The sequence below is a fragment of the Chrysochloris asiatica genome, unplaced genomic scaffold, assembly GCF_000296735.1.
Source record: "Chrysochloris asiatica unplaced genomic scaffold, ChrAsi1.0 scaffold00141, whole genome shotgun sequence".
Classification (NCBI taxonomy): Eukaryota; Metazoa; Chordata; class Mammalia; order Afrosoricida; family Chrysochloridae; genus Chrysochloris; species Chrysochloris asiatica.
In genome coordinates this window covers 3240494-3258848 of record NW_006408659.1, presented here as the reverse complement: position 1 = coordinate 3258848, position 18355 = coordinate 3240494, and the positions used below count along the sequence as shown (strand labels likewise).

The following is an 18355-nucleotide window of genomic DNA, read 5'->3' as shown; positions in this document are numbered from 1 at the left end:
GTACAGCCAGAGAACTTCTTGGAATCGAGGATGGCCAGAGTTTGTCTCTCATTCTTTAGACATATTATCAGGAGAAGGCTATCATGTTTAGTAAAGTGGAGGGTCTGAGAAAAAGAGGAAGTCCCCCAAGGAGATGGATTGGCACAGTGGCAGCAGTGATGGGCTCAGGTGTAGCGAAGATTGTGAGGTTGGCCTAGGACCAGGCAGCATTTAGTTCTGTTATGCATAGAGTAGCTATGAGTTGGTACCGACTTGATGGCATCTAACAACAACAACAATGCAGGTGCAGCACTACACTGAAAATTGTACATCATGTACCCAAAAGGATTTCATCCTAAAAATTCAATACATGTCCTCATTTTATAAATGGCAAAACAATTCCCTATTGTTCTTGGATTTGGCCCTTTGTGCGTAGGATTTTAAAGTGGTTGTCTAGGTAGCTAAGTCTGATGTTAGTATGCACCACACAGCATACATGTATCTGTGTCATTTATTGTCTCTGAATTCTATTTTTTCAAAATAAGATTGCAAAATAGATTTACTATCCTCTCTATAAATGGACTTGGTAAAGGAATATAACTTCCATTTGTTCATTCTACAAATACGGGGGTTCCTGTTCTAAACCATGTGATGAGCCAAGTTCTTTTAGCAAGCATTATAGAATTTCAGACAACAATTTTTAGACATTTCTATAAATGTACATTGCAAAATGTATGAATGTCGTGAAGGGAGGGTGTTTTCTTCAGTTTAAGAACTTACAGAGAAACATCTAAACACATACCTGAATCAGGAAAACGGTATGGAAAACATCCTTCCTGTTAGCAAAGACTTGAATACATGCTTCCGGTCTCCATGGCAACCTAACCAAACAGAAAAATAAGTCATAGAAGTGGTAATTTTTATCAGTGATTGCTTTCCCAAACAATAAGACTAAGAGGCGTCAGTCAGAAAATAATGACTATTCTATTTATGAAAAATGTTTTACAGTTTATCAGATAATTTAACCAGAAGTAATGTCATTTGAAAATGACACAAAATTGGAATTTTAACAATGCATTGCCTTTAACTTCTTTACTCTTTTTTTTTTAAAGCATTCATTTAAAAATCTGCTATATAGACTTTTTCCTAGCAAATGCATTTAGGAGATTGCTTTAACATTCTTTTAGCAAGAGAAACCTCTTAAACATAAAATAAACAAGCAATAAAAATAAATAAATCTTTGGAAACTCCAAAGCCTATGTCCAAATGAGCTATACTGCTGGGATCTTCTGAATGTTTACCCTGAGCTCTGAGAAGAAAATATGAAAAAGAGGAAAGTAGGGCAGGGGGGAAGGGCGGAAGGAACTCAGGGAGAGAAGGAGGGAAGGAAAAAGAGAGATAAAACAAAAGAGAAGATGAGGAAAGAAAACAGTCTTTGCTGACCTTGTTGTTCTGTTTTACAGAATGAGTCAATACCTCATGAAGACTTCACTCCAGAAGTATACAGAGTTTTCCTGAACAACCTTTGCCCTCGGCCAGAAATCGATAACATCTTTTCTGAATTGTAAGAGGACATGTTTAACCCACTTTGGGGACTTGCAGGGCTAATGAGGGAGGGACTTTGAGCAGTAACAGAGGGAGAGGTAAGAACATCTTGGTACACCTTTTGGGAATGCAGTGCTCTTGTATAATTTGTTCCAGAAGAACAAACAATCACTGCTTTTAATTAGTGGAAGTTTGCTGTGATTTACTTCTGGGTATTTGATGGCACTTAACAACAACACCATAGGTCTTTCAGTATCTTCCACTGGTTTGAAGACTATGAATAGAATAGGCATGCATCTTGGTTTAGTAGAGGCCTATTTATGTTGCAGAAAGAACTCTGGACTCAGAACCAAACGATTTTTTCTTTTCCAAACTGCATTCAGGAAATGAAAAGTTTCAATTACTAAGAAACCTTCCACTTAAAAAGAATTCATTTTTATGTTAGAAGTTATAAACTTGCATGTTGTTGTTGTTAAGTGCCATTGAGCCAGTTTCTACTCCTAGTGACCCTGTGTAGGGTTTCCAAGGAGCCACTGGTGAGGTTGAACCACCGACCTTGCGGTTCAAACTGACCTTGCAGCCCAGCACATTAACCTGCAGCACCACACCAGGACTCCTAAACTTACACAGCTAATATCAAAAAAGAAAGGAAAATATAAGAAAAGAAATAAATCACATTAGCAAAGAAAATGTGGGGAAGTAGCAAGGTACCTTTCTAGGTATACTGCAATCTACACAGTGGCAGAAAATAGATCCAAAAGCTATAAATAGAAAAAGTATGTCTTCATATGAAAGAGTAGTTTAACTTTGTGATGCTCATTGCTACCGAATCTGTATTCAGCATCAGCAATAGCTGTGCCAATAAACTTGCCTTTGGGTTGTCACTAAGTTTTACGTGGGAAGTTTGAATTACACTGTGTTGACCATTTTTTATATCATGTATATTAAATATATATATAAAATGTTCCAACAACTATATATTGTTAGAGCATGATTTATTTTTTAAACATAAATGTGGCCAATGAGTTTATTTAATTTTTTAAGAAACAGAAAAAACAATTCATCTTTCAGTCTGATTAATAGGGATGTGAAAACTTTAGTGTAATACACCAAAAAAAAAAAAAAAAATGTATTTATATATATTCAAAAAAAAATTAAACTTTTTGGCCCATTTTTTAAAAACCAAAAAAAAAAAAAAAAATGTATATATATATATGCAAAAACAATTGATACTTTAGTGCTCATTTATTAGAAGCCCTGTTCATTTATAAGTGGCACTGTAGGTTTAGCACTGGACTTCTAACTCCAAAATTGGCCGTTCAAACCTACTAGCCACTTCACAGAAGAATGATGAGGCTTTCTGGTACCGTAAAGATGTATACTTTGGGAAACTAAATATGGTCGATGTAAGGCGGAATTGAATCAATGGGAGTAGGTTTGGTTTTCAGGTTTTTTATTCTTGATTATAGAGTGCAGTGTTTTCCCACTGTGCATTTTCTTACTCATCTGGTATTGGGATTTAATCGTGATATTTGTATCTCAAATAAATTCAGAAATTACACTGAAGCAGCACAGAGTTTTTAAAACAATGAAGGAATTTAAGTACAGGTAGTCTCTGACTTACCACAGGTTCCCATTCTTACAACTCTATCATAAATCAATTCTGATAAAAGTCAAATAATTCATATTTTTCCATTATTATTGCCTCTTATTGTCAGTATCTTTATTAATACCATGGTTAGTTTTCGTTAGGTATTGGAAAAATTACATACAAACTTACAGATTAATTTTAATACATACTCATATACATAAAGTCCTGTTGTGGCTCTGTAGGATAAGCACTGGACTGCCAGCTATAAGGTTGGTGGTGCAAACCCACCAGTTGGTCCTTGAAAACCCTGTACACAGTTGTTATGAGCCAGAACTGACTCAACGGCACTTCAATGCACACAGAAATAAGATCTGGACTCTTGGTAGAATAAGCATTGGACTGTGAACCATAAAGTCGGATGGTCAAACCCACCAGCCACTCCTTGGAAACCCTACACGGGGTCGGGGTCTCTGTAAGTCAGAACTTACTCCAGGGCACTTAACAACAACAATGACATACATACACTGAGGGGAACACTGCTGACCCTGTAGTGAGAACCACGCCGTGGAAGAAAGATGAGGCTCGCACAGAGACTTACAGACTTCAAAACCCTGTCACTATTGCAAACCTAATTGATAGCACTTAAGAACAACAACACATACATTAAAAAATATACAAATTATAAAAACATATTGCCACGATGACGAAGAGTTGGACACTGTTGGCGTTTTGTATGCTTGAGTAAAAATTCCACTTGCAGAGTTTTCTGGGTCCTCTGGATTATCCCTGAGAATGGGGGTGACCTTTCTATTCAGAAAATTAGTGAGAGCTATCTATATGGTTCTTTTCTTTCCGTCATGTATTTCTTTGTATCATCTCACTTGTCAACTTTAGCAAAATAAACAGCATTTGGGTTCTTGTTTTCCAGCAACCAAAATCCCTGATGTAGTTTTAAAAAAAAACCTCTAGCTAATACGTTCACTGCAAAATTTCTGAACCAACTTCTCTTCTTCCAGATCCCTTTTTTCTTCTTCAGCATTGCTTTCTTCATCAAAATCCATTAAGTCATATTCTGTCCATTTCCATTCTTCATGATCTATGAACTGCCCCACCTTAACAATATCAAGTTCTTGATTCAGCATTCTTGCCGTAGGAACAGTTTTCCCACCAATCTCTTCTATCATATTATCCCAATCAAAAATTAGTACATGTTCACATAAATCAGCATTTTTTCCATCACCTCTACAGTTTCCCATTACTTTGTCTCAGGAAGATGTACAATCATGTACCACATAAAGTTCATTCAGGAAAAATCAGACTGCATATACATTTATAAAAGAATTCAGAAATCCTGATTGGAGAATGGAGTGTAGCAGACTTGCCAGGCATATGAAACACAGCAGCTTCCTGAACATAATATGTGAGAATTGTGTCTGTTGTATGCACTGGCAGATGTGTAATGGTACCATACATAATAACTTATAATAATATGTCTCGATAGTCACAATAAATACCTATGTTAGTGGCTTATATAAGGAACCCTGGTAGCATAGTGGGTTAAGTGTTGAACTGTTAACCACAGTTTGAATCCACAAACTGCTCCACAGGAAAAAAAAGATGAGGTTTTCTGCTCCCATAAAGATTCACAGAAATCCTCTACAGGGTCACTATGAGTTGGAACTGACTCAGCGACATACAACTACCAACATCACTGCCTTATATGCATACTTTGCTGTACTGCAAAGTATTTCAATCAGTATTTTAATAGGAACTTTCCCTACTTAACAATAAATAGTTCAACATATAACATTTACTTCCACTCAAAGACTACTGTTGTTGTTAAATGCCATCAAGTTGGTTCCAACTCATAGTGACCCTGTGCACAACACAATTAAATGTTGCTCAGTTCTCCACCATCTTCACAATTGTTGTCATGCTCGAGTCCATTGTTGCTGCCAGTGTGCCAATCCAATTCATGGATGGTCTTCCTCTTTTTCACTGATGCTCCCTCCACTGTACCAAACATGATGTCCTACTCCAGGGACAGTTTCCTCCTAACAATATGTCTAAAGTACTAGACACAAAGTGTGGCTATCCTCTCGTCTTAGAAGCATTCTGGTTGTACTTCTTCCAAGACAGGTTTGTTTGATCTCTCAGCAGCCCATGGTAATTTTGTTATTCTTAGTCATCACCATAATTCAAATGCATAGATTTTTCTATAGTTTTGCTTATTCTTTATCTAAATTTCACATGTGTATGAAGCAATTAAAAATGTCATCACTTGGGTGAGGTGGATCTTAGGCCTTAAATTGGCATCTTTGCTCTTTAAGACTTTAAAGAGGTAAGAGGACTTTTGCAGTAGATTCGCAAATACATCATTTGATTTATTGACTGAAGCTTCCATGACATTTGATTGTGGATCCAAGTAAAATTAAATTTTGACAACTTCAGAAGTTTTCCAATTAAATATGTTGTTATTATTTGTTCCGTTGTGAGGATTTTTGTTTTAATATTGAGGTGCAATCCATACTGAAGGCTGTCGTCTTTCATCTTCTTAAGTAAATATTTCTATTTTATGTCCTCTTCTCTTACAGCAAGCAAAATTGTGTCATTTGCATATCACAGATTGTTAATGAAACTTCCTTCAATCCTGATTCTTAGGTTATTTACTCCGCATACATATTGAACAAGTATGATGAAAGAATATAACTCTGGCTGACACCTTTCTTGATTACAAATCATTCAGTATCCCCTTGTTCTATTCTAACAACTGCCTCTAAGTCTATGTACAGTTTCCTCAGGAGCATAATTAAGTATTCTGGAATACTGATTTTTCCCAATGTTATACATCATTTGTTATAATCCACACGGTCTAATGTTTTGCATAGTCAATTTTTAAAAAGTAAATATTGTTCTGGTATTCTCTTTGCATAATTTTCTTTTGAAAATATTACCGTGAAGTGTATCAAGCACAGCAAAACCAGTGCTATTGATACCAGCAGCAAGAAACAAAGGAGAAGTGTCACAATGAAAGTGCAATAAATGTTTTAAAACAACACAAAGTGAATGCTGTTACATGTGATTTAAACATATTCCCACAACTTCCAAATCACGTAATCTCCATAACACACGAAATAATGTCTATACTGACAATATGATGAACCAAAGGGAAAAGACAAAAAATAAATTCTTATAAGTTTGGTTTGTTGTAACTGGAAATTGACAAGTCCAGGACTACCTCCGTAGTATGCTCTTAATCTCTTGTATCAAGATCGTATTTCCTTGCTATTGTTATTGTTTTTAAGTGTCGTGTAATCTGTTCCAACTCACAGCAACATTGTGGGTTCCTGATGAGCAGCCTGTGAGTTTGAACCACCGACCTTGCAGTTCAAACCGACCTTGAGTTCCTCCAGTGCTTATTCTATGGAGTCACATGCCAATATTTGAATGAATTCTTGTTGTGGTTTTATTGTTAAGGTGCCTTTGAGTGAGTTCTGACTCATAGCAATGCTACATACAACAGAAGGAAACTCTCCTTTACCAAGCATGATATCCTTCCCTAGGAACTGGGACATCATGACCAAAGGACATGCGAAGAAATTTTGTTATCATTGCTTCTTAGAAACATTCCAGACGTATTTCTTACAAAACAGATTTTTCACTCTTCTGACAGTCCATGGTGTATTAAATATACTTGGTGAAATACATTCTAATTCCTTTCTTTTTGTTGTTTTTAGTGGTGCCAAAAGCAAACCATACCTTACTGTTGATCAGATGATGGATTTTATCAACCTTAAACAGCGAGATCCCCGGCTCAATGAAATCCTTTACCCACCTTTAAAACAAGAACAAGTTCAAGTATTGATTGAGAAGTATGAACCTAATGATAGCCTCGCAAAAAAAGGTCAGTATGGTTTCTTTCACACTGTAAGGAAATTCTTCTGTGAATGGGTCACACGTTGGAATTTAGAGACATCAGGATTATTTATGTCAGTTTCCCTCATTTGTATGATTTCTCTCCTTTCTCTCTGAAGCCACTGTGGTTCAACATGAAGTAGTTGGAATTTTTTCAATTTGGTATATATATACATATATATTTATGTTTTGTGCTATGAATTGGAATCATTTCAATGGCAGTAAGGTATTTTGGTTTATGTAGGTTTATAAACTCATTTTAAAAATGACCTAATATTTGTTTGGTTTTAGGTTAACTTAGAGATTGCCCTTTTGGATCCCTAGTGGGTCAAGTGTAGGAATATTAACCAAAAGGTCAGTGGTTCAAACCATCCAGTCACTTCACAGGAGAATAATGAAGTTGTCTGCTCCTGTAAAGATTTAGAAACCCTAAGGAGATGTTCTAGTCTGTCTTACAGGGTCACGATGAGACATAGAAAACTCATTGACAGTAGGTTTGGTTTGGTCTGTTTCCAGTATTTCTATGGAGTCCGGATGTAGCACTGTAGGATTCACACTGTACTTCTAATCATATAGTTGGCAGTTCAAACTAATTAGCTGCACCTTTGAACCCCCATACCAGGTTGCTATGAGTCGGAACCAACTCGACAGCACTTAACAACAACAACGACAGCTTCTCAAATTGAAAAGACTATTTTGTCCAATATATTATTTTATTTTATGTTATCTAATTAATTTTTCCATCTAATTAATTTGAATTTCTGTTACAAAATTTACTTTTTGTAGGGAAAAAAAAAAAATCAATCCAAAAAGTAGCCCTAAGCTGCCTACAAATTATTGAAAATTTCTATTTTTGATTTAAATTAAATAGTCATTTAAGTCGGTTCCAACCCATAGCGACCCTATATAGGGTTTTTGAAGAGCAGCTGGTAATCTTGAACTGCTGACCTTGCAGCTCAAAATGACTTTATAGTCTGGCACATTAACCCAAATCGCCACACAGATAGTAAAGATCTAATTGCTGTAAGTTTTCAGGTATGTGTAGCATCACTTTCCCTGAAGAAGAGATTCAGATGTGTTTCTATTCCTAATATCAGGATCTCATCTGGATGGAAATTAGTTTATTATCACTGATGTTATTGTAAATTTTCTAGATTTTTCCATAGGGAGGTAAGCAAAGCACAATTAACCAATTAAGAAGAAGAAATAAATTGCATGTTAATATACAGGCAATTTATAAAGTGATAAAAATAACCCAAGCAAGATTATGGTCTTTAATAAGAATCATTATAATAAAAGTAGATTAAAATCAATCTTTTAACACATTGTACTTATACTGAGTCAGTCCTCTAAATGGAAACTGAGAGCATTTATTAATTGTAAGTATAACTTGAATGCTGTAGGATCAGCACTCGACTTGGAATCACTATATCAGCAGTTCAAAGTCCCCAGCTGCTTGTCAGAAACCTTATAAAGGGTTGTTATGAGTTGCAACCACTTGACAGCACTCAAAAACAAATAAAATTAAAATAAATATAAATAACTTTATTCAATGTGGGTTTTTTTATTATTTAATTTTTTATTATAAATTGAATGATGGTTTACATGGAAGAACATCAATTTTACAATCATCATTTCATTGCAATGATTACAGTCTCCTCCATGCATCATCATTCAACAGTATTTGCTTCTATTCCACCTGGTTTTTGGTTTTTGCTTTAAGGATGTACACCAAAACTCTCATGAATATATAAGCATTTAAACAATTAATGCATTTTTAATCTTGGATTTATATATAATTTTTTTTTAGTTTTGTGTTTAAGCCCTTCACTTTTGTTGTTGTCCTCATTCTTTGTTGCTTTGGAAACAGATCAGTCAAAGAAAAATATTTATCCAACAGTGCATCTTGGGTTGGCAGACCTGCCCCTCTCAGCCTACTTAAATATGGCACCTTTTCTTGCCAAATGTAACAAGAGACAAGAGTTATAAACCAACAGTCCAGAAGGCCTCCTTAGAAGACCCTCCTTTCTTCAGCAATTTTAGGAAAAAATATTCACAATTTGGGGGTGTTTACCTTCCCTAAAACACAGAACTCTTGTCTGCTTTTTCTGATAATTACTCTTTATCATCAATCAGGGAGCAAGTCCTTGAAGAAGGCCAACGATTTGTCCCAGATGACCTGGCAATTCCCTTATGAAAGCAGCATTTCTCCAAAAATAACTAATGTAGTAATACAGTGCTACAACAACAAATCCAATAACACTTCTAAAAGTGGTTAGTCCCTGACATCAGAAAAATAAGAAGCTTTTTGTGAAACCAATGAGACCTTCTAAACCAAACTTTGCCCTTTTCTCCTTCCTTCACACTACACTGCTGATAGCCCAGGCTTCAGCTGGTACATGATGTCTCTGTATATCATACACTGATGATTTAGATGAAGTAAAGGATAAAAAAAAAAAAAAAATGCAGTAAGTTATTGCAAAATTGGTATACTCCTAGAAGACCAATTTTGATTCTAATAGAAAATAAAATGATGTCACTTTACAGTTACAAAATTACTTATTACTACTTTAGATCTATATTCGGTATGAATTCCCCATTCCAAAGAGGCACACAGATTTCAAATATATTTTAAAAGACCAGAACTTTGAAAAGGCACTGAACTTTGTTCAGTGGACAGTGATGTGAATTTGGAACAGACCTGGAATTGAAAAAATTATAGGACAGAGCTGTGTGTGACGTTGGGTTACTGCTAGGAATGGGAAGGGCAACACATGATCCCAGGGGCGCTCTGTCAACAGATATCTTTGTTCCAGTCACCTTTGTTTTAGACTCAGTTTATCAAGAGATTTAATTGACATACAACACACTTCTTGCATTTGTTTCCTAAGAGAGAGATTAACTTTCTAACAGGGTTTCAACCCATAATTTCTCTCATTCCAATTAGCATTCTGCTACACCCACATTTTAAAAATTTGCATTTGCTCTGATGTTACCGGATGTTTATCACATTTTATTTTGTATTGTAGTTTTATGTATATATTATCTCCCATTTGAATTACATGGTCCTTCAGAGCAATGATTTTACTCATTAAAAGTTCTTATGGACAAATGTGCGTGCAATTGCATTAGGTATGTGTTGTTGTTATTATTGTTAAGTGCCGCCAAGTCAGTTACGACTTATAGCAACCCTGTATGGGGTTTCCGGGGAGTGACTGGTGACTGTGTAGAATAAGATAAATAAACACATGGGAAAGTAAAAAAGCATTGTTACAAAATCATAGAAACATTTATTAAAAAGATCAAAATACTTTTGATATATCCTCCATGTATGTCTATAAACTTCTGAAAGCAGTATTTCTGTTCCTACCCCTTCGCTGAAAGGAGCTCTGGTAATGCAGTGGATATGAGTCAGGCTGCTAACCTCAAGATGAGCATATCAAAGCTACCAGCTGTTCTGTGCGAGAAAGATGAGGGTTTCTCCTCCCGTAAAGATTTATAGCCTCAGAAACCCTATACAAGGTCTTCATGAGTCGGAACCAACTCCACAGCCCACTTCCACCACCACCACCACCACCACCCCTTCCCTGAAGAATTCTCTGGTTTTGATGTTGTTGTACAGTGCCTTGGGATCCAGTGCTTATCCTACAATGCCACACCAGACTCTCTGGTTTACAATATGTCAAAATGACAGAACTCCAACCAGACTGAACTGGTTCAAAACCCTGAAAAAGACAGTGCTCTTATTTTTCTGTAATTCAGGATGCTATTGATCATGACATCTTTGTGTGCCTTAATAGCAGGATAGCTAGCAGCTACATGCACAGAGTTTTCAGCTTTGATGCCTGGTTTCCAAGATAGAATCTTCCATTTACTAGTTGTATGATCTTGAGTAAAGTAGTTATCCTTCTGTGTCTAGTCACCCCATGTGCAAAAATGTGAGGAAAATAATTCTCATTGGTTTGTTATGAATTTGGGTTTGATAATACCAGCAAAGCATTTAGAAGAGTGCCTGGCACATTCTATGGGATGAATCGATTTAAAAATTTCTCTCATTGTATTGGAGTATGTGTGTTTGTTTGAATATTTTAGATGCTCCCATTTACTTTTTTCTATGATATCAAAAGATTGCTGGATTTTAGACTTTCTTTTATTTTCCCCAATACCTAGAAGATGGGCTTGCTCATAATGAAATACTTAATATAGGTGTAAAGATGTGATCTAAGCATTGACATAAAACATTTGTGCACCCATCTGATAATTTAAGAATGTTCCCTACTGGTCACTGTGTACCATCTCCATCAAAAGCCTCATCTAACATAATGCAAGTAGCACAGGGTCATGAAGTCTAACCGCCAGAATTTGCCCTAAGAGCTAGCCACCTGCTAGCACTCTAACCACAGGTAAATATAATACCAAATTTTCAGGTCTGGCTAGCTACTTCTAACCTACAGTTCTTTCCCCTTTAAACTCCACATGGGAGAAATTCAACTCAGGAGTCAGAGGGGATACCTTACAAAAGACCTTAGTAAGTCACTCCCACTCTAAGGCATGTGTACAAAAAGAAATGATAATACCTTCCTTGTATAATAGGCATTCAATAAATGGCATAAATTGTTATCATTATTTAAAACAAAGCAAATAGTATTGGAGGAAGCAAGGCAAGCTTTGATGTTCTAGCATTGCAATTCAAACTTACTCACAATCGTCCTATTTTCATTTATCCATGCCTTTGATGTTCAGTCAGTCTTTACTGAAAGGCAAGGTGCCATGGACTGTGACAGATATGAAGATAAGACCAATGCCTCTAGAGCAGAGGTTGGGAATGTCCAGCCTGCAGGCCATACATAAGGTCTGAAACCATTTGGTCTGGTGATTTAATTAAGTGTTTGACAAAATAAAGCAAGTTAATAAAGAACATGGCATTAGGATAGGAGGAAGTCTCATTAACAACCTTACAATATGCAGATGATACAACCTCACTTACTGATGAAGATCAAAGACCACAGCCTTCGGTATGGGTTGCACTGTAACGTAAAGAAAATAAAAATCCTCACCACTGAACCAATAAATAACATCAAGATAAATGGAGAAAAGATATTTTTCTTTAAAGTTGTCCAAGACTTCATTTTGCTCCTGTCAACCATCAACACTCATGGAAGCAGCAGTCAAGAAATCAAATGACATATTGCATTATGCAAATCTGCTGCACAAGACCTCTTTAAAGTGTTCAAGAGCAAAGATGTCAGTTTGAGGATTGAGATGTGCCTGACCCAAGCCGTGGTATTTTCAATAACCTCATACGCATGTGAAAGTTTGACAATGAATAAAGAAGACTGTAGAATAATTGATACATTTGAGTTGTGGTGTTGGAGGAAAATATTAAAAGTACCATGGACAGTCAAAAGAACAAACCAACCTGTCTGTGTTGGAAGAAGTACATCCAGAATACTCCTTGGAAGTCAAGATGGCCAGAATTCATCTTTCGTGCTTCAGACATATTATCAGTTCCTGGAGAAGGATCTCATGCTTGGTAAAGTGGAGAGTCAATGAAAAATAGGAAGACTCCCAATGAGATGGATTGGAACCGTGGCAACAGCAACATCACTTAAAACAACTTTAACTCAGTATGAGTTCTCAATTCAGCAGCAAGAGTTTGGTTTTATTTCATTTTAAATTTGGGGGGGAATGGCACAAATGGTTGAGTGCCAAGTTACTAACTGAAAGGTTAACAGTTCAAATCCACCAGAGACACCTTGGATGAAAGATCTGGTGGATGATAGATCACAATGATTGAAAATCTTCTGGAGCCTAGTTGTACTTTGATACACATGGAGTAGACCTGAGTCAGTTGACTTGTTTTTTTTTTTTTTAATAGCAGAATGCTGAAATGACTATAAGTAAAGTCCAAAGCTTGCTGAAACCAACTACCACATCAAAAGAAAGCAATTGTTTTTGTTCACAGTTTTATTTTTCTTTCAAGAGCAGATGCTGATGAGTATTTGTTATATATTTAATTAAATAGCAGATTATGATATTAGCAGATACTTCAAGCTACATTCCCCTTTAAAACTTGTTTAATCTTTCTTAGTTCGTTCTCTTAATTTTTTATACATCTGTGTACAAAATGTCTCAATTTTAATTATGTGATAATTAAATCATAAAAGTGAAACTATGTAGCCTCTTATAGCATTTTATCAGTACTTTCTGAATTAATAGCTCAATAATAGAAATGAACTAAAAATTAATAATGAGGAAGCAATTTGTTTTCAAACAATGCAATAGTACAGCAGGAACTTTTGCCGCTAATAAACCCACATAATAATAATTCTATCAATAATTTAAATAACAGTTTTATTTAAAATACTGGTAAACTTGTCCTGGTGTGGCTCTGTATGATATACAGTGGACTGCTAATTGCAAAGTCAGTGGTTCAAACCCACTTAAAACCTATACAAGAAACCTATACAGATGAAACAAAATACGATACGATGGATATAAAGCTAGTGTTCTCCTATATAAACTATCACATAATTCACATTAAAAACTTAAAAAAAAAAAAAAAAGAAACCTACATAGAATCCTCAGAGACCCTAAACAGGGTTGCTATGAGTTGGAACCAACTCAATAGCACTTAACAATTAAAAATACATACTGTATCATTATTTTCAACACCTAAAAGTACCCAGAGTGAAATAGAAAAAGAACACTTGGACTTGGGAATATCACTATTCATCAGGACTCCTTCTAAGGAAAAATAAAAGAAATATAACTCAAACAGAAGCACAAAAAGGAGTTTACTAGTTTATTTAAGCAAAATCAAGATGTGAATAGCTGCAGATATGGCTGCATCAAGGTGTTTCATGAGTGACACCAGGAGACCTATGTTCAGCTCTCTCCATTTTATCTGTGCTGACTTTAATTCTTGGGCATACTCATCTAACTGGACAATAATGCCAGCAGCATCAACAAGCCTACATAATTAGTTGCCTCCATATACAGAAATTATTTTTATAAATAGTTTCAACAAGAGTCCCAGAGTTCTGAACTGGGTTAGGTAATCCCAGACCACTCCTGAACTAGATAACTGAGGCCTGGAAAATGGAATCTAAAGATTGGACAGACTCAGGTCTCACTATAGTATAAGCACTAGACTGCTAACTGCAAAGTCAGCAGCTCAAACCCACCAGCCATTCTTCAGAAGAAAGATGAAGCTTGCTGCTCCTGTAAAGGTTTACAGCCTTGGTTACCCTTTACAGGGCCTCTGTTTCTCCGAGCCAACTCAAGGCAATGAATAAGTGAGAACCAATGAGCATTCAGTTACCTAAATCACAGGGACTGAGTATGAGGGGTAATTCCCAATATCGAATTGGTGTGCTTTGTAGAAATGGAAATGGAGACTGGGCAGACAGAAACAACAGATTTTTTTAAAAAAAGAAAACCTGGGTTAGAAATCAATTCATTCCTATTTATTTCATCCTTAGGAAGCCATTTAAATTCTTTCACCAACCTCATTTGTTCATCTTTTAAACAATTCCTGTGAGAGAACTAAGAAAATTAAATATACTAATTGTTACTCATTTAACCTTTTAAGCCTGAACTAATAAAAAGTGATAATTGACATCTATGTCACATTACTTAGAATCCGTTATGGATATGAAATCAGACCCAGAGCACCAGACTGACGTATTCCTGAACATTACTATTGCTCAGCTAACAGATTTATTTAAATTTTTTAGGGTTGAATATAAGAATCATTTGATGATGAAACACGACAAAAAATAAATCATATCTGTGCATGCTTGTTTATTTTTTTGGTAACTATTTTCATTGAAATGTAATTAGGATTATAGTTATAAAAATGTACACTCATCAATTACTTTATGATCACTTGGTTTTCTGATTGTTTTTGTTGTTAATTGTCTTTGACTAAATTCTGACCCATGATGATGCTGTACAAGTTTTTCAAGGTTGTGGCCTTTCAGAAACAGATCTGCAACCATTCTTCTGAGACACCTGTGGGTGGCTTCAAACTGTCAAACTTTCATCTGACAGTGAAGCACTTAACTGTGTGCACCACCCAGTGGCTCCTTATTTTCTATTGCGTTTTTAACAAATTATCTTTTCCCAGCACTATTTCTTTTTACTAGGTAAACCTGTTGCCACTGGGTCGATTCTGACCCATGGAGATCTATGTGCTCCATAGGGTTTTCCTGGCTGCAGTTTTCACAGAAGTGGACCACCAGGCCTTTAGGTTAGTAGTTGTTGTTAAGTGCCATCAAGTCAGTTCCGACCCATATTTACCCAATATAGGGTTTCCTAGGAGTGACTGGTAAGCTTGAACCACCAACCTTGTGGATCAAACCAACCTTGCAGTCCAGTGCATTAACTCACAGAACCACAAGGTTGAACACAAAGCATTTGCAGCACCTAGAAATCTTACTTTGTTGTTGTTTAGTGCCTTCTGATCAGTTTTGATTCATAACGACCCTGCGTATGGCTTCCGAGGAGTGATTCGTGGGTTTGAACCAAGGACCTTGTGGGGCTTTACTAGGTAGATTATAAATATGATCCTAAGTATTATGACCTCCATTTTTAATTCTTGAGATTTAAAACATACCAATTTTAAAAGAAAAAGTTGGCATAGTGTATTGGTAAACCATTAATTCCAACAAATGACTTTACTTGCTTGAGTTTAAGGCTCTTCATCTGTAAAATGGGAATGAGATAATTACTGCAGCAGGCATTCATAACTTTCCCATATGTCTTGTCACTCACTGTTTCAGTGCAGCCAACAGCATCTTAACTCCAATCACCTACAACTCTCCAGGGCTTTCTCTGAGACCAATCGCAGTCAGGCTAGAAGTGCCCAGGACTTCTTGGCCCCAAGAATTATTGAAGGGCAAATACCTCATCATACTTGTCCGTTGCATGGGACCACTTATTGATGCATGCTCTTCACTTTCTCCAATAGTCTCCAGTAGGATTGAGTCCTATTAGCTACGAGATGTAGCATGCTTGATAATATGCTGTTTATTTGCCACCTTCCATTTCTTTCTTGCATTCTGGGGCCACATCTAAAATAAGCTACTTGCACTCAGATCCTTATCTCAGAGCTTTTGGAATAACCCAAACTAAGACAAGTGCATATCTACTCATGGCCCTGAGGGTCAAAACTGAAAGATGATTTGGGTCAGAATTGAGAGAGAAAAATGGAAGGTGCTGTGCTTACATCTCATTCCTTCCAACCTGTTATGGAACTCTCAGCTGTTATTATTTGTGATATCCCACCCATTGGCTTCAAGTCACAAGATTCTGTATCCACAAACTCAGGTCATAAAACAGGCACTTGAGGACTATAGGCATTAAAAGAGTGGCCATGTGTGGACCTGGACCACTGTCTCCAAGTACATTCCTTCTCATGACTCCACACTCCCACTTGGGACTTTCTTAGGGAAGAATCATAATGGGGGCTATTTAGAAGCTAACAATTGGCCTTTGTAGCCATGGTTTTCAAACTTGCCCTTGACATAGCATCCTTTGTTTGTTTCTTCTAATGACATATCACAAGAAAGGCCAATACGAGGTGGCTTCAGACACTTTGTGGGAAAATTCCATTATCTTTTAATCCCATTTTTCCACAAACTTTTTGCAGCCCTCTTGGATGTAGAAAATACCTTTAAAAGCACTGTTTCTTTGACTAGAGGCAGCCTGGAGAGAAGCTGGCGAAGGCGGAACCATCACTGTGTTCTTTCTCTACCCCATACCCAATCTTTTGACTATTCAACCTACACACCAGGCAGTTTCAGATGCTCAGTTTGAAGAACTTTTATCAGAGGAAATATCAACTGGTTTCAAGATCTGCTCATAATTATGGAGCTATCTATTTAAATATTCCATACATATTAACTGCATAGCAATACAGGAAATAAAATAACAAAAATGAACAAATAAAATAAACTCAAACACAATAGATTATATCCACAAACAGTAAACTCAGATGAAAACTCTGACATAGCCAATTCTTTTCATTCCTTGATTAAGGTACAATGATGAGAAATCTATGAAGCCACGCTAGTGTTTTATTGATTAAGATTCCCTTTAAATTCCACCTATTGACTTTCTGTGATGTTGTGAGATAAGCACTGGATCACAAGGTCGATTTGAACTGCAAGGTCGGTGGTTCAAACTCATCAGTGCGGCTCCTCGGAAACCTTATACAGGGTCGTTATGAGACAGAACTGGCTCGACAGTACTTAACATTAACATTGACTTTCTAGCTTCTCTGGAGGTCATAGAGGAATACATTTTCATATTTAAGTAAAATCCAAGCACCTCTTCACACTCTGTTTTAATATTCATCGACTTCTCTGAAGTTTTGAAATTGGCTATGTATGAAAAAATAGTTTTTCAAGATAGTCATTATGGGTTAGTGCAGTTTTTCCAGATTTGCTCATTGGTTGGCGAGGTAGTAATCTCCTTTGTATTTCCTATCCTTACTTTTCCTGCATCCCTAGGAGGCAGAGACTGGGACTTAGGAGAGACAAATGCCTTGCCCAGGACTATTGTGTTTTGTTTTGTTTTGTTTTCTCTCCTCCAGCCTTTCCATGACCTAAACATCTGCTCAGCATCTCAGCTGTAGTCAGAAAGTCATAACCATGCCCCTTCACTGCTGAAATGGCATTTATTTAAAAAATATAGATGCCGGAAAATATAAATATTAAAATACAAAGTAAAATGCCAAGGGCTGGGGCAAGTGGCTTGGTAGTCAAACACACCCCAGCTGGGTCTTGTTAAAACTTCATCAGGGGCGGGGTATGATGGAAGCTAGGGTAGAGGTGCAGTGAAGTTTGCCGTAAGATATACCACAGAATACCAGGCAAAGTGAATCCAAGACAGAGCTCCAAAACTCAGAACCACATAGCTAGGAATATTTTAAAAGCTTGAGGCTTATAGCTAGTGGAACTTGAAGCTGAAGTAAGAAATCACATACTTTTGAATCTGCCGGCTCAGAGGCCCAGAGCCAACATCTTGGTTGAGACCAAATGGCAAGACCAAGCGTGGGAGCAGGAACACCAGGGAAAAAGGCCTTGGGAACCTTGGAGTAAAGGTGGACAATACACTTTGTCAGTTTTGCTTTTTTCTGATTTTTTTTGGGGGGAGGGGTATCTGCTCATTGCCCTACCATACACACTGTTTGTGCACCTCCACTCTGGTAACTAGCGGCGGGGAGCCTGAGCGAGTGGACACCCCCTACCCTCACCACTGGTGGGTTCTTCTACCACACATGCGCACAGATACTCAGCGCAAAAGCAGCCCCTGAAC

The 18355-nt window shown here is 36.8% G+C and overlaps 1 protein-coding gene across 2 annotated transcripts in view; it reads left to right on the top strand.

The window, feature by feature from the left end:
• LOC102810898 (1-phosphatidylinositol 4,5-bisphosphate phosphodiesterase beta-1-like) overlaps nt 1–18355 on the top strand; it is a 1100672-nt gene that overhangs the window by 748563 nt on the left and 333754 nt on the right. For both annotated transcript variants that reach the window (XM_006870398.1, XM_006870397.1), the window contains exons 8-9: nt 1443–1543; nt 6853–7019. In XM_006870398.1, the coding sequence (XP_006870460.1) occupies nt 1443–1543; nt 6853–7019 (268 nt within the window). The remainder of the gene's footprint in view (nt 1–1442; nt 1544–6852; nt 7020–18355) is intronic.